The sequence below is a fragment of the Sorex araneus genome, chromosome 9 (genome assembly GCF_027595985.1).
Source record: "Sorex araneus isolate mSorAra2 chromosome 9, mSorAra2.pri, whole genome shotgun sequence".
NCBI classification, from domain to species: Eukaryota; Metazoa; Chordata; class Mammalia; order Eulipotyphla; family Soricidae; genus Sorex; species Sorex araneus.
The window spans coordinates 1,251,574-1,267,826 of NC_073310.1; the positions used below are offsets into that span (position 1 = coordinate 1,251,574).

The window sequence follows — 16,253 nt, forward strand, 5'->3', positions numbered from 1 at the left end:
CCCGCAGAGGCGGGTCTCGGGTCCTGCTGAGGCACTGCGGAGAGCCGGGGAGGGGTCTGGGCACGCGGGCGACCCGCAGGGCGGGGGGGGGGGGGGGAGCGCCCCTCGCTAAATCAATAGCGTGGATTTATTGCAGTAAGTCTGGAAAGAAAATTCCAAAATTGGCTTTAAAAAAGCTCTTACTCAAAAGCAAATAAATTCCCTCCATCGTCACAATGAAGTTTGGGCCTGGAAACCCAATTTGCCCGGCTGCTTAGCGGCCGAGTCCATCTCGTAAGAAGATGAAGTCGAGGTGTGCGGGGGCCGGAGGCCGTTGCCCCGGGCGGGGTCCCTCCCCGCCAGGCAGATGCTGAATGGCTCGAGGGGACCCGGCTAACAAGATGAAGAAATCAGCAGTGACAGGGCGCCCGGCCCAGGGCATGGCCCTGCCTCACCCGCCTGAGCTCATGTGCATTTCATGGAGGCAAAGGACACTCGCGTCCCCTCCGGGAGACGCGTTATTAGAAAGTCCCGTTGACTCCGTCGGCACCGCGGCCTCCGGGCCCCAAGTGTTCTCTGAGGGGCTGAGAGGTTCGGGCTGCGGGCATGCGGCCAGCGCAGAAATCGCCTCTGACGGGCCAAGGGTGGGCGCTCGGCAGTTCGGCGAGGGGCCTGCAGCCGCCCGGGGAGGGGCCCGGGGGCCCAGCATGGCAGAGTTTACAGAGCGTCCGGCAGGTCAGGGAGTGGACGCGCCTGAGCCCAACACCCGATGACCAGCAGCTGAGCTCTGGTGGTCCCTGAGCACTGCGGGGGGAGCCTCCCCCAAATAAAGACACTGCAACATCACACCTGGGGGAAGCAGCTTCCCCCCAGGGAGCCAGCAGGGGTCAAGCTTGTGGCCAGGGCACCGTCCCCGGATCCTCAGCGCCACGTGGCCCCTGCACCGTGGTCCCGAGCACCCACTAGCCCGACTGGACTGCGGGGACAGCCAGGCCCTGTGGCTCCAGCTTGGCTTCGCCCTCTGCCGCTGGGCCAGGCTGAGGAACGGGCAGCGCCGGCTCAGCCTGGGTCTAGCGGGTCTAGCCAGCCCAGCCCCACCAGGCCTCACCTGCGTCCCCCGTGGGAGCATGACTGGGGAGTGGACACTTGGGGAGTCAGCCCTGAGCCTGCACTGCCCAGGGGTGCTCGAGGCCAGTGCTCTCCGCTGTGGGATCACTGGCTGCCGATGCCCTGGCGCGTGTCGTGGGGAGTCCTGGCTGCTGGCCCCAGGGACGGTGGGCGGGGCCGGGAGGGGCCACGTACATGGGAGGGGCGGGGGCGCCTGCTGGGGAGAGGAGGGCCGGGCCTCCCGGGGCCTCACAGGCAGAGGGAAGCGGACGCAGCCCCCAGGTCACACCCTCGAGGTCGGAGGGTCTGGGGCACCGGCACCTGCCTCAGTGCAGGCCCCTGCCAGGGCCGCAGCCGGCGCCCCATCTCGCCCACCCCTGCACGGCAGGGCCACTCGGACACGCTGCAGACCACGCGGGGACTCAGCTGGCCGGGCAGGGGGACGTCGGCTCCAGCCCCCGGGAGCACGAGGCCCGCTTGCTGCAGACAGTGGCCGCGTCCACCCGGGCTATCGGCCTCTCCAGAAGGGCTGGCTGGGTGCTGGACCTCTGCAGGGTCAGCACGCTCCGGTCCCCGAACACCACAGGAGGCAGGAGCGGGGCCCAGACCCCTAGTGAGGAGGCTGGTCGGCCACGCGAGAGTCTGAGCCACGCCAGTCTTTGGGACTGAGGTGACGAGGCCCGAGCAGCAAGAAGTGAGACACAAAGACTAAGAGGGACGGGCGGCTGCACTCAGCGTCTCCGCTCAGCCCACCCGTCTGTCTGTCAGCCAACACCCGCTGTCCATCCACCAGCCATCCACCTGCTGCCCAGTCATCCACGTACCCATCTAGCGTCCATCCCCCATCCATCCACCCATCCACCCACCCACCCATCCATCCATCCACCCATCCACCCACCCACCATTCCACCCATCCATCCACCCATCCATCCATCCATCCATCCATCCACCCATCCATCCATCCACCCACCCATCCATCCATCCATCCATCCACCCATCCATCCATCCACCCACCCATCCATCCATCCATCCACCCATCCATCCATCCATCCACCCACCCATCCACCCATCCATCCACCCACCCACCCACCCACCATTCCACCCATCTATCCACCCATCCATCCATCCATCCACCCATCCATCCATCCATCCACCCACCCACCCATCCATCCATCCATCCATCCACCCATCCATCCATCCATCCACCCATCCATCCATCCACCCACCCACCCACCCATCATCCATCCACCCACCCATCCATCCATCCATCCATCCACCCATCCATCCATCCACCCACCCATCCATCCATCCATCCACCCACCCACCCATCCACCCATCCATCCATCCATCCACCCACCCATCCATCCATCCATCCATCCATCCATCCATCCATCCATCCATCCATCCATCCATCCACCCACTCACCCATCCACCCATCCATCCACCCACCTGTCCATCCATCCATCCATCCATCCATCCATCCATCCATCCATCCATCCATCCATCCATCCATCCACCCATCCACCCATTCATCCATCCACCCATCCATCCATCCATCCATCCACCCATCCATCCACCCACTCACCCATCCACCCATCCACCCATCCATCCACCCACCCGTCCATCCACCCATCCATCCATCCATCCATCCATCCACCCATCCACCCATCCATCCATCCATCCATCCATTCACCCACCCACCCATCCACCCATCCATCCATCCATCCACCCACCCACCCACCCACCCATCATCCACCCATCCACCCATCCATCCATCCACCATGTGTCCATCATCCATGAATCCACCTTCCGTCCATCCACCCTCCACCCGTCTATCCACCCACTATCCGTCCGACCCCCCACCCCCCGTCCCTGAGTCTGCTCAGACTCACCCAGGGTGCATGACCCCCTGCAAGGACCGAGACCCACCAACGGCCACTGACCCCCCATGGGCAGCAGCAGCACTGGGAACTGCCCCACCTGAGGGGCTGCGGGAGGCGGGAGGTCATCCCCCCACCCCCCGCAGAGGGGGCCACACTCCAGCAGCAGCTCAGCTGCCGGCGCAGGGGCCCCCTCAGCACCTGGAGACAGAAGAGAACGGGTTGAGGGTGATGGAGGAATGGCAGAGAGAGAGGGGGGGACGCGAGAAGGTGGGTCAGCAAGGGGGGGACAGAGGCCACAGATGCGCCATCTGAGTCTGAATGGCAGCCAGGACAGAGACATGCTGGAGGGGTGGCTCGTGCGAAGGTCCTGGGGCCCGAGGGGGGTGGTGTGGCCCAGGGGAGGCTGGGCTGACCCGGAGCCAGCAGGGGCCATGGCTGAGGCTCTCCTCTGCCCGTGGCTGCCTGAGGGGCCAGGACACTCCCTGGGACAGTGCTCCACTGCCCCAGCGCACGCTGTGTGGCCCTTCTCGGGGGCTGTTGGAGCACCAATGTTCCAACAAACGAATGGGGGGTGCCCTGCCAGAGCTCGCCCCGGACGTGGCCCGGAGCCGGCGGGGGCGTGAGACGTTGTGAGGGACGCGTCTGGGTAACGCCATTGCACCTGACGCGCCCTGCGGGACGGACGCGGCTCCCTGCCTCACGCTGTGCATCCCAGCGGCCCAGAGAACGCCCAGAGCCGCCTGCGGGGCCTCGGCCCCCCAGTGTGGGTCCAGCGAAGAAGTAGCCGCGCTGGGGGTCCCGCCCCGGCAGCTGAGAGAGGTGCCAGGAGGGGCGAGACCCTGCGCTGCCGCAGCACAAGCCCTGACCAGGCCCGAGCGGCACCCCCCGTCCCCGCGCGCCACCCGCCTCGCCGCCGAGGGGAGACGGGGCGGAGAAAACACGCGTGCGCCTTCCTGAATATTTGAATAAAGGCGGCCTGGGGGGGCTCTGTTTGCCCCCGCAACCCTGGAACACCACCGGCCCCCCCCTCCCTGACCACGGCCGAGAGGATCCTGGTCGCAAAGGAGCCGCCGATCGCTAAACACGTGAGTATAGCTCCGGTCCACGCGTGTCCACATAAACACGGCCGTGGGTGTGGGTCTGTGCCGTAACACACGTAACACACGTGTTCCATCCGGACAGAGTGTAGTTAAGGGAGCTGGGGTCGTGATTATTCGGTGGTCTGGGCCCGAGGGACGCTGCGAAGGGCAGGACAGAGAAGGCGGCACCCAGGGGCCCGGCCGGCCTCGGGGTCTCCTGCAGACGCGCTGCCCGGCCCACGGGAACCCCCTTCCCTCGCGGTCGGGTGAACAGGCTGGAAACGCGTGGGGCAGAGGCTCCGACCTGAGGGGCCGCTCACGCCCCCTGCACACTCGGGGAGGTTTCCCGACAGACAGTGACAGCGCCAGGCCAGCCAACAGCGAGCGTCCGAGGGCGTGTGCACGTGTGTGTGTGCGTGCGCGCGCGTGTGCGTGTGCGGGCGGGGGTGGGCACGCCTCCGTCTCCATCATCTCTATTTGCAGCCACGATGGTGACTTGAGTTATTAATCTCTAGTTATTAATTACTTCCGCTTAATTTTTAAAAAACGAACAATTCGCAAACCACAGGCAGCAGCAGAGCACTGGGCAAGGGAGGGGCCGGCTGACCCAGTGGCCGTGACCCTGAGTGTCAGAAGCTGCCCCCGCCCAAAGGCCAGGGGGTCCTGGGGCAGCTCCCAGGCCTGACCTAGTCCCTGTCCACAGGAGAGAAGGACGGAGACAGACGCGCTCCTGAGGCACAGGGGTGTGTGTGTGTGTGTGTGTGTGTGTGTAAGGTACCTTCAGAGCCACGAGCCTGGAGGGGCAGGGGCCAGGCAGGCGTCTGCTTGCTCGCATGGTTTCCGGACCACGTGGCAGGGAACACCAGCCTGTCACGCCTCCACTGAGAGCACACTCATGGACAAACATATGCACACACACACACACACACACACACACATGCACAGTCACATGTGTCCGTGCACACACATAGGCAGGCATGCCTGAACGTTTGTGTGTGTATGCACATGCTAGTGCACATGTGTGTGCGTGTTGGCCCTGCACGCGCTGTCCCCCCTCCCCTCCTCCGTGGCACCTGTCGGGAGATCCCAGTGCAGCAGCTGTGCCCGGGGGCCTGTCCGCTCCCCGTCCCCTCAGTCCGTCTGTCCTGTCCTGAGGCATGGGGGCAGCGGGGGCCTCGGCGTGGGCCCCGCCCACCTGAAGTCAGCCTGGGCTTTATTTAACTTCCTCGCTCCTGCCGGGCCCTGGCAGAGCCGGAATGTAATCAGAGCTCGGCGGCGACAGCTGGGTAAGCAATCCCCGTTTAACCGAGACAATGAAAAATTAATCCGCGCCCGCGGAACGGAATTTCCCCAGGAACAATGGAACCCCTTGAATTTTATCATCCTCAGCAGATGCTGGCTGGCTGTCGTGCGTCACCGAACTACCTGTCAGCCTTCACTCCTGGGCCCGGGCAGGGCCGCCGGGGCGGAGGGGGACCAGCGCCTGCCCGCGCCTGGGGCCCCGAGCTGACTGGCGCGTCAGCCGGATGCGGGCCCTCCCCGGGCCGGGCGCTCGGCAGAGGGGCCGAGCCAGCTCCGTCGGGGCCCCTGTGGGAGGAGCCAGGCTTCGGCTCGGCCAGGCTGGCCTCTGGGCCCCCCACCCTGCTGTCCCTCCCGCCGAGCCCTGGGCTCGCTCGGGGCCAGCACTGCCCCCTGCAGGGGCCTGGACCCCCGGCACGGAGCTCGGGCCCTGGCCCGCCTCTCCTCTCTCACCTCCAGTCTCAGCCCCCCTGGACTCACAGGCCCAGAACAGGGGGGCTGGGCGGGACCCCAGAACTGACTCTCGAGAAACTCAGGCAGAATGTGCCCACCAGGGGTCAGCGCAAGGCCCGAGCCCCTGTCCCAGCCCCTGGCCTTGCTCGCTCCACCCCGTGATGGCCGTGGGTGTCTGACGTCAGGGCACGTGTGCTCGGACAGGAGGCGGGGTGGGGGGGCGCCTCAGCCCTGCGCAGGCCCGGGAAGGGGCTGCAGAGCCGGGCGCCTCCCGGAGGGTCGGCCACAGGGTGGGCTACCGAGGCCGCTGTGAGGGACGTGAGGCCGCCGGCGGCCTGCGTGGGAGGTGGAGCAGCAGACGCTGTTCCTGGCTTCGTGCCGCACCCCCGGCTCTCTCACTCCCGAGGCGGGGCAGGAGGGAGCCGCTCGCAGCAAAGACCCCCGAGCACACGAGGAACCAGCAGCCGCTGCCCGAGCCGGTGCCAAAGCAGGGCCCGGCCGGGCGGCCCGGGCTGAGTCTCACAGCGCTGCTCCCCGCAGGCCCGGCCCCGGGGCCGGCAGCTGGCGCTGCCCGACTGCCCTGCCGGAGCCTGTGGGGGAGGGAAGCGGGAGGGCCCGGCCTCTCCAGCGCGGCCCCGGGAGAGACCGGTCAATGCCGACTAAAGCGTTTCCAAAGTGCAGGTAATGGCTCAGCCGCCCCGATGCATTCAAATAAAATGGGAAAAGAAACAATATTTTCAGGGTCGGGAAAAGTCAATAGGTTTTGTCAGAAGGTCCCCGAACAACAGAGGTTATCAGGAGAGCGTGCTCGCGCAGGCGGGCCGGGCCTCACGGCGGCCACTCGGGGGCCGAGGGCCCCACTCGCAGAAGGGCCGGGGACTCCGACACCCTCCCCCAATCCCCGACTCCAGACTTCCCAGGGGCCACAGTCGGGCTGGCGAAGGGGCCGCGGGGCCGAGGGCGGCTCAGTCTCCCGGGTTCGCTTGGTCGGCTCTGGGCAGCCTCTCTGCGGTTCTCACCGCAGTGACCGACGGCTTTCCCCGCTCTGCTGGGGGCTGCTGAGACCCCCTGCAGGGCCAGAGGACGTCCCCACCGGCCACTCCCCAGCCTGGCCAGCATCCCAAGGCGGCGAGTCCACAGGGCGTCCACCAGCCCTGCGCTGGACGGCTCAGGCCCAGGGGTGTGGCTTTGGCGGCTCCCAGCCGGGCCCCGCTAGCGGCCCTGGACGCCTGGCAGCCACAGGGACACAAGAGCCCGTGGGTCCCCGGACCGCAGCTGGAGGCTCTCGGCACCCGCCTCCCGCCCGCCCTGGGAGAGGCCGCTGTGGGCCTGTCCGACGAGGCAGGACGAGGAGGGAGAGGCCAGTCAGGGGAGCTGGTCCCGAGGCCTCTGCAGGGTGAGTGCCCCGAGCCCAGCTCCTGGAAGCCACGTCCACGCTGTCCCCGCCGCCCCCTCCCCGCGCCGAGGCAGCCCCTGGTGTCCCCGAGGCTGGCGCGCTCTAAGGCGACCGTCCCCCTCCTCCCCAGCCTCCGAGCTGCCTCCCGGGGCGGGAAATTAACGGCGTGATGGATGGGGCGTCGCTGCCGCTTAGCCGGCCTAGTTTACACGCGTGGCGAGGGAGCACCGCGCGGAGAGGGTCGGGAGCGAGGAGAGCAGCACTTATGAAGAATTAATGTGATGTGCAGAGGAGAGCGGGGAGTTATTAGGTTACCCGGGAACGGCGCGGACGGGGCGGCGGGAAACCCGTCCCTGGGCCGCGGGGCGGCAGGAAGCCGGCGGCGGCTAATCCGGAGTTATTAGAATATTCCCTCCGAGGGGACCCTCGCGCCCGCCTCCAGAGCCAGAGCTGAAGGTTCTGGCAACTTTGGGGCCAGTTTGGAATCCTGGACCCCTACTGGGCGGGGACGGGCAGGGAAGGAGGGGCCGGACCTGGCCTGGGAATGGCACCACCCTGAGCCCGTCCCTGCCCCTCCAGGTCGGCCCTCACCAGGACACTCACGCCAGGCCACCGGGCTCCGCTGGACATGCCCGGGAGGCCGCCAGGTGGAGCCCGCCCCTCCCACCCATCGGGGTGTCCTTCCGGCCCGGGAGGCCCCTCCCGAGCACCTGCACCCCTGAGGGGACAGCGGACACACACGGCAGCCCCAGCCGTGCGGGCAGCTGGCCGGGGCGAGGGTCCGTAGACCCGGATGTCAGTGTGAGCCGGTCTCCGCGTCCAGCTGGGAGAGGCCGCGGCCCCGGGGCCCGGCCAGCGGAGCGTGTGCAGGATGGGGTCTGAGCAGAGGGACTCAGGCCTGGAGGAGGGCGGGTCCCTGTGAAAGCCCCCAGGGGGCTTCATCCTGGGCTCCCTGGGCAACCCGGGGAGCGGGGGTGGGGAGGACAGTGAGGGGGTGCCCCAGGGAAAGCCGAAAGGCTGGGGGGGGTGGGCTGGGGGGCCCGGCCAGGGGCGGGGGTAGCAAAGGCCCTGCGGTCCCTGCTGCTGCCGCCAGCCCGGTCGTGCCCTCTCGGCCCAGGAAGTGCCGCCTCCCGCCCGCAGACCCTGCAAGCTGGCCGCTGCCCTCGCCTCGCCCAGTCCCTCCTGTTTCTCCTCTCTTCCCTGGGGCTCCTCCTGCCCACGGGCCTGCCCTGAGCCCCGCCCCCTGCCCTGAGCCCCGCCCCCGCCGCCCGGCCACAGCCACTTACCGGTCTCGGGCGCCGGGCGCCAGGCGCTGGCACACCAGCACTACGCTGCCCCGCTGCCCGCCGGCCCCCGGCTCCTGCCTGACGCCCCACTGCCGGGGCTCGCTGGCCTGGGCGCTCAGGATGTCCACTCCCTTCTTGACCTTGGCCCTGTGGACGGAGAGACGGGTCAGTGGTGCCCGTGGGCGCAGGCTGGGCAGTGAGGGGCCGACAGAGGGGCTGGGGCCCCCAGGGGCGCGGGTGGGGGAGGGGCTGAGTGTTCCCGGCCAGGGGCAGGGGCTGCTGCAGGGGGTCTGGGCACCCACACTGGGCAGTGTGGCCTCTCGCCTGGGAGGCCCAGCGGGCCCCGAGGGACACAGGTGACCACTCCTCGTCCTCCCATACCCCTGCCCCGCTCCTCCCCTCTCCCCCCTCCTCCCCCTCCTCCTCCCCCTCCTCCTCCTCCTCCTCCTGTCCCTTCTCAAAGGGGCCCCTTAGGGGCAGACCAGCACAGCCCAGGGCTGGACGCTGGGGACACGCCATGGGTCGGACCCCCGAGTGGAAGCAGCTCACAGACCCTCCCTCCCATCGGCTTCCTGAGAGCAGAGAACCCTTGGGGGGGGGGGCGAGGCGACCCTGGCCGAGCACTGACCACAGAGCGGGCCCTCGGCTCCAGAAAGCCCGACCTCCAGGTCCCCAGAGGCCCCCTCTCCCCCCGCACGGCCCTGTGTGGCTGCCGCACGTCAGCTGGGCTCATTCTGGAGGCACCCCAAGTGCCCTCGGGAAGGTTCTTTGCTCCTTCTTACGACCTGACCTGACGTTCAGGACAACATGCTCAGGGGCCAGAGACAGAGGGGCGAGGGGGAGGGAGAGGGAGGGGGAGGGGGAGGAGGGGGAGCGCCCGGCTCCGCTGGAACATCGTGGGTGCAGACGTGAGGCCCGGGTCTGAAGGAAGAGGCCAAGAGCAGCCCCCGCAGGCCTCTCGGACCCCCAGTCTCCTCAGCCCTGAGTGTGGGGCGAAGGGAAGGGGCAGAAGGTCTCACCCCTCCCCCCCCCCCCGGCTGTGCTGGAGGCCCGGCCTTTCCAGAAGCTTCTGAGTGGTTCCCAGCAGCAGCCCCAGGCTGGGTCTGAGGGTCTGGGCCCCTGTTTCCTGCTCGTCCCTGTCGGCCCCTCACACCGAGCCCCTCCCGCCAGGCCCCACTGATCAGTGGTCTCACCCTGCCGTCTCCCGCACAGGGGACGGGGCCCAGGGGGCTTGTTCTGACGGGGGCGGGCAGGGAAGGAGTAGCCCCACCCTGCTGAGGTCCCTACGGGCTGCCCTGGAGTCTGGCACCTCCTTGGACCCCACACTCGGCCATGCTGGGCCTGCTGGGCCGTGTGTGCGCACAGCCACAGTGCACACAGCCCGGAGTGCACACAGCCCGGAGTACACATGACCCGGAGTGCACACGGCCCACAGTGCACACGGTCCACAGTGCACACGGCCCACAGTGCACACAGCCCGGAGTACACATGGCCTGGAGTGCACACGGCCCGGAGTGCACACGGCCCACAGTGCACACAGCCCGGAGTACACATGGCCTGGAGTGCACACGGCCAGGAGTACACATGGCCCACAGTGCACACGGCCCACAGTGCACACAGCCCACAGTGCACACGTCCCCGCAGGTCCTTGGCTCGCCTCAGACAGTGTGGAGGGGCCGGGTCCCACCTGGACAGGCGGAGCCGCCGAGCTCTCCCGGAACACGCTGCCTGTTTGCGGGTGGGACGGAGGGGCAGGCGGGGCGGGAAGGACGGGCATGTTGCCCGGGGACACATCCTGGCAGGCTGGGGTCTCGGCGCTGCCTCGCCGTGGGACCCGCAGGCTCTGACCGACCCCCTGCCCGCCCAGTTCCTGCCCCTCCTGGGACGGCCCCGCCGCCCCGTTTGCTGGGCTCGGCGGCTCACCAGTGCCTGAGGCCGTGTGCCACGGCACAGGCAGGCGGGGCCGTCTCGGACCCGCAGACCCCACAGCGTGGCCTTGTTCTGGGTCCCCTCACCCCGCAGTGCTCCTGCTGCTCTAGGGCCTGGCCCAAGGCCGGCTCCTCTGCTCAGGGGGCCCCACACGGCGCCTCCCCCAGGCTCTGCCCAAGTGACCCCGGGACACAGTGTCCCCTGAGCACTGAGGGCAGGAGCAAAGCACAGCAGTATCTTCTGGGCCTTGCACGGCAGGCAGATGCCGGCACAGAGACCAGGAGGGAGCAGAGACCCGGGAGGAGCACAGAGACCCGGGAGGGAGCAGTCTGAGATCGGGAGGGAGCACAGAGACCAGGAGAGAGCAGAGAGACCAGGAGGGAGCACAGAGACCGGGAGGGAGCACAGAGACTGGGAAGGAGCACAGAGACCAGGAGGAGCACAGAGACCCGGGAGGAGCACAGAGACTGGGAAGGAGCACAGAGACCAGGGAGGGAGCACAGAGACCAGGGAGGGAGCACAGAGACCCGGAAGGGAGCACTAAGCGGTGCAGGGGGTGGGTTTCAGTTCTTCCCTTCCTGCCCCCCACCCCGCCCAGCTGAGCCCCTGCCTGGTCAGCGCCCGTGCAACTGCGTGTCCTGTGGGAAGCAGGGAGGTGCCAGACATCGGGCAGGGGCTCCCCTCGGGGCTGAGGGGGGCCGGCATCGCCCAGACTCCCCCTTGCACTGGGGGCCTGGGGCTGCTCCCCCACCCCTGCCGAGGCTGGCGGAGGCGGAGCACCCGGGAACGCCATCACTTCCTCCCCCTCCTAATTAGCAGCTGCCAGGAGCGACTCGAGGTGAGGCGCGGGGAGATAAATGGGTTTTTAATTTGGGTCACGGCAAGGTCGCGCTGGCGCGCTGTTATTCTTCCCTCTGAGCGCCCTCGCCGAGGCTTCTGAGAGACACTACAAAGGGTTCCGGCCTTGGATGAGGACGGCTCCTCCCCGGGGCCTCGCTCCTGCCGGGGAGCCGTGCCCCCCGCACCAGCACCGGCACTGGGCGCTCTGCCTGCAGCCCGCTCGGCGGCTGGGCTGCGCCGGATTCAGCCGCAGTGCCCCGGGCCCCCGAGGGCAGGGGGGCTGGGTGGGCTTCCTGGAGGAGGCAGGGTCACGATTAAGGGTGCCCACCCCCTCTCCGCAGAGGGCTGGCCTGGTTGGTCCTGGGACCCCCACACCTCTCACAGACCCTCCAACTCTTCCGAGCACTGTGGAGGGGGTAACCACTGAGCAATGCCAGGAATGGCCCAGGCAGGGTGGACTGTGAACGCCGCACATACTTGTACATATGTGTCTGCATGTGACTCCATGTGTGTCTCCATGTGTCTGCACATGTGCATGCGTGTGTGCACGTGTGTATGCTTGTGTGTGCGTGTGACTGCAGTGTACATGGGTGTGCTTCTATGTGTGTGTGTGCGCCTGTGCATGTGCGCATGTTTCCCTGCACACGTGCGTGTGGGTGCTTACGGTGTGCACGCGGGAGCTGCACAGGCTCCCCACCACCCCGGCCCCTCCACGCTGCGCCCAGCGGCTGCCGCGGCCCCTGCACGTGTCTGGGTCGGGTTTGATTCAGCCCGATGCGTCTGCCCCCCGAGGCGAGTCTTCACGTGTCGGGGGGCGGAGGAGCTGGTGACACCGTGTCGCCACAGACGTCCCCTGCCAAGCGCTTCCTCCCGTCACCTTGGCCCACTTAGCTGTGCTGGGGAGCAGCCAGGCGGGCGCTGCGCGGGGAGGCAGCGGCCACAGTGTCCTCTGCGCCTCCTGCAGGGACGGGCACGGGGGCGGCCGCCCGCTGGGTCTTCACACGCAGCCCACCCTGCCGGCTCACCTGCCTGAGGGAGGAGGCAAGGGCCGAACCCGCGGCTCCTGGGGCCATCTACACGGCTTCTGCACGCCACACACCCGACACCTGGGCATGCGGGACAGCGATGAGGCACCTCCTCCAGCCGAGCCCCTCCCCCCAGGCCTCCCCCATCAGACCTCCACATCAGGCCTCCCCCCAGGACTCCCCCATCAGACCTCAACATCAGGCCTCCCCCCAGGCCTCCCCCATCAGACCTCAACATCAGGCCTCCCCCCCAGGCCTCCCCCATCAGACCTCCTCATCAGGCCTCCCCCATCAGACCTCCTCATCAGGCCTCCCCCATCAGACCTCCACATCAGGCCTCCTCCATCAGACCTCCTCATCAGGCCTCCCCCATCAGACCTCCCCCATCAAGTCTCCCCATCAGACCTCCCCCCTCAGGCCTCCCCATCAGGCCTCCTCCATCAGACCTACACATCAGACCTCCCCCATCAGACCTCCACATCAGGCCTCCCCCATCAGACCTCCCCATCAGGCCTCCCCCATCAGACCTCCACATCAGGCCTCCCCCATCAGACCTCCACATCAGGCCTCTCCCATCAGACCTCCACATCAGGCCTCCCCCATCAGGCCTCCCCCCCAGGCCTCCCCCATCAGGCCTCCCCATCAGACCTCCCCCCTCAGGCCTCCCCATCAGGCCTCCTCCATCAGACCTACACATCAGGCCTCCTCCATAAGACCTACACATCAGGCCTCCCCCATCAGACCTACACATCAGGCCTCCCCCATCAGACCTCCCCCATCAAGTCTCCCCTATCAGACCTACACATCAGGCCTCCCCCATCAGACCTCCTCATCCGGCCTCCCCCATCAGACCTCCACATCAGGCCTCCCCCATCAGGCCTCTACATCAGGCCTCCCCCATCAGACCTCCCCCCTCAGGCCTCCCCATCAGACCTCCCCCCTCAGGCCTCCCCATCAGGCCTCCTCCATCAGACCTACACATCAGGCCTCCCCCATCAGGCCTCCACATCAGGCCTCCCCCATCAGACCTCCCCCCTCAGGCCTCCCCATCAGACCTCCCCCCTCAGGCCTCCCCATCAGGCCTCCTCCATCAGACCTACACATCAGGCCTCCTCCATCAGACCTACACATCAGGCCTCTCCCATCAGACCTCCACATCAGGTCTCCCCCATCAGACCTCCACATCAGGCCTCCCCCATCAGACCTCCACATCAGGCCTCTCCCATCAGACCTACACATCAGGCCTCCCCCATCAAGTCTCCCCTATCAGACCTACACATCAGGCCTCCCCCATTAGACCCCCCCCCATCAGACCTCCACATCAGGCCTCCCCCATCAGACCTCCACATCAGGCCTCCTCCATCAGACCTCCCCATCAGGCCTCCTCCATCAGACCTACACATCAGGCCTCCCCCAACAGACCTACACATCAGGCCTCCCCCATCAGACCTCCCCCATCAAGTCTCCCCCATCAGACCTCCACATCAGGCCTCCCCCATCAGACCTACACATCAGGCCTTTCCCGCCAGCCAGACATGGGCCCAGAGGACGGGTGGAGGTGTGAGTTCTCTCGGTGGCCAGGTCAGTGAGGAGCACTGTGACAGCCCGAGGCAGGGGCCCTCCACGGCGTGTCTGTGACTTGGTGACTCGGGCTGGACACGCACAGCGGGTGCTTGACCTGCTGGGGGAGGGGCCGGAGAAGCAGCTCCCGGAAGGTCCGCGCGGGGGAGCCAGTGGCCGCTCAGGGGCCGGGGGACTCCTGAGGGCCCGTGTCGGCGAGGTCCTGGGGGGACGGCCACCCACGCGAGCACTGCCGTGGCCTGTGGGCCCGCGTGAGCACCCACGGCCTCGCGCACGGCCGGGCTTGGTAAAAGACGGTTATTCTAGCGTCCCTGCAAGTGCTCTGCAGAGTCCACGCGTCCTGAGGTGCTCACGGTGCAGCGCTGTGTGGCGCCCCCTCGGCGGGCGTGTGGGGGGTGTGGACGAGCGGCTGCCGAGGCCCCGAGGCTCCCGTCCCCCGTGCTCTGCCGCACGCTCGCCCTTCCTCTCTCGCAGCTGAGTCAGCGACGGGGCCGTGGGGCGGAGCCCGGCAGGAGAAGGGGCCGTCCGTCCGTCCGTCCGTCCGTCCGTCCCTGGGCTTCCTGTGGCGGCTCTGCCTGCTCGTCTGTGCGTGCTCCAGCGGGCAGGCGGGCCGAGACTCCCGCAGCTGCCGTGGACACGCAGCGTGGCACGTCCACCGCAGGACGCCCTGTCCCCGGGGCTGGCCACACGCAGTGTCTCCAACGTCAGAGCCGCCGAAGGCGCCAGGAGGGGCCAGAGACGAGAGGCCCCGGGGATTCGGGCCGGGCCAGCGCTGCCTGGACACGGGTCCGGGCAGGGGACAGAGCACCAGAGACCCACGGGAGCCGTCCTGGGCCGGCCCGCAGCCTCGCCGCGTTCCTCTCCGCGCTGGGCTCTGCGCCCCGGCCAGCAGCCGTGTTTCCGTGCAGCCGTTACGGGCGCCTCCCCGCTCCCGCCTGCGTCCTTAGCCGCTGCCTCTCGCCGTAGGCCTCCACAGTGAGACTCTGGGTCACTGCTGCAGACGGACGCCCGGGTCACCTGAGAGGGGCAGAAGGTTCCCCCGCTGCCCCGCCACGGCCACTGTTTCTGGACGCCCGCCTGTCCCAGCCTCGGACAGAGCGGGCGGGTCCCGTCCCTCTGCTTGCGGCCCCTTGGGCTCTCCCTGTCCAACCCCCTCGGGGCCCGCCCTCACCCTCCACTGCCCTGGGCAGCTCTGGCCCTCCAGTGCCCGCCGGCCCCCACAGCCGCGAGCCCCTGCGGGCCGTCAGGGTTTGCCCGGCTGCCCGGGGCCACTGGCCAGCCGAGAGCAATCAGTGACTCCAGGAAGGGCCAGCGAGCGGGTGATGGACGGCCCCGGCCCCACCCGCCCCGCCGTGGAGCAAACCCGCTAGATCATGAAGACTCGCCCGGGAATCCCTTGCATAAATCAATACTGTTTGCACAGCCCCGCCCCTTCCTCTTCAGCCAGCACCGAGGTGCGGTTCTGACGGAGGATTTATCTCCTGCCACGGAACAATAGGTGATGAGAAATGGGAACGCTGAGGAAGGAGAAGACGCTGATGCATCAGCCGCCTCCTCCACCCGGGCGATCAATTCACGGGCGATGGGGAGCCGGGCTGGGCTAAGGACCGCCAGGAAGACCCGGAAACCCCTTCGGACCGAGGTTTCTGCGACTCACAGGCCCGGGGCGGGACAAAGTGTAAAACTTTGCTCTTCCGTTTGTCCCCAAGGCGGAACCTTTGCCGCTCCAGTTCCAGCAACAATAACCAGCACGGCGCCCGGGCCCGGCCGGCCCCGCGGGCCTTCCTGCGTCCAGAGGGCCCCGGCGGAGAGGTCGGGGCAGTTTTGCTTCGGCACGAGCCTTCCTCTGCGTTCTGGGTCTGCGAGCGCCGCTCACCCCGGGGAAGAGAAGCTCCTGGCACAGGACGCCGAGACTCGGGGGGGCTGGCCGGCTCGCAGGCACGGCTCCCGGTTCTGAAGCCGGCTCCCTGGCCCAGTGAGCCGGGCCAGGCCCTCGCTGCCCTTCTCCACGGCACCCGTGTGCCCCCGCGAGGCGGCGTCCTGGGGGCTGGGGTGATGGGCAGCAGGGGCGCCCGTGGCCGGCTCCCACGGGGCCCCAGGGCGTCATCTCAGGGCTGCAGCTGCCCCGCCGACCCCGTCAGACCTTCCCGCCGGCCGCACCGGGGAGCTCCCCCAGCGCCCCCGGATTTCTCCATGACGGAGTCCCTGGGGTGGCATAGCCCACCGGGCAGCCCAGACGCCCGCCACGTGCCCGCGTGGACACGCTCCGAGGACGCAGCCCCCGAGCTGAGTGTTGGGTGCGTGTTGCAGTCCCAGGGAAAAGAAAGTCTGGTTTCCCTGGTAACCAGCTGGGACTGCCTCTCGGGGACGGGGGGCTGGGGAGGGGACAGGGGACA

General features: G+C 68.0%; 1 protein-coding gene across 2 annotated transcripts in view; it reads right to left on the bottom strand.

Moving 5' to 3' along the window:
• TMEM132C (transmembrane protein 132C) overlaps positions 1-16,253 on the bottom strand; it is a 64,237-nt gene that overhangs the window by 12,866 nt on the left and 35,118 nt on the right. For both annotated transcript variants that reach the window (XM_055147622.1, XM_055147621.1), the window contains exon 3: positions 8,483-8,629. In XM_055147622.1, the coding sequence (XP_055003597.1) occupies positions 8,483-8,629 (147 nt within the window). The remainder of the gene's footprint in view (positions 1-8,482; positions 8,630-16,253) is intronic.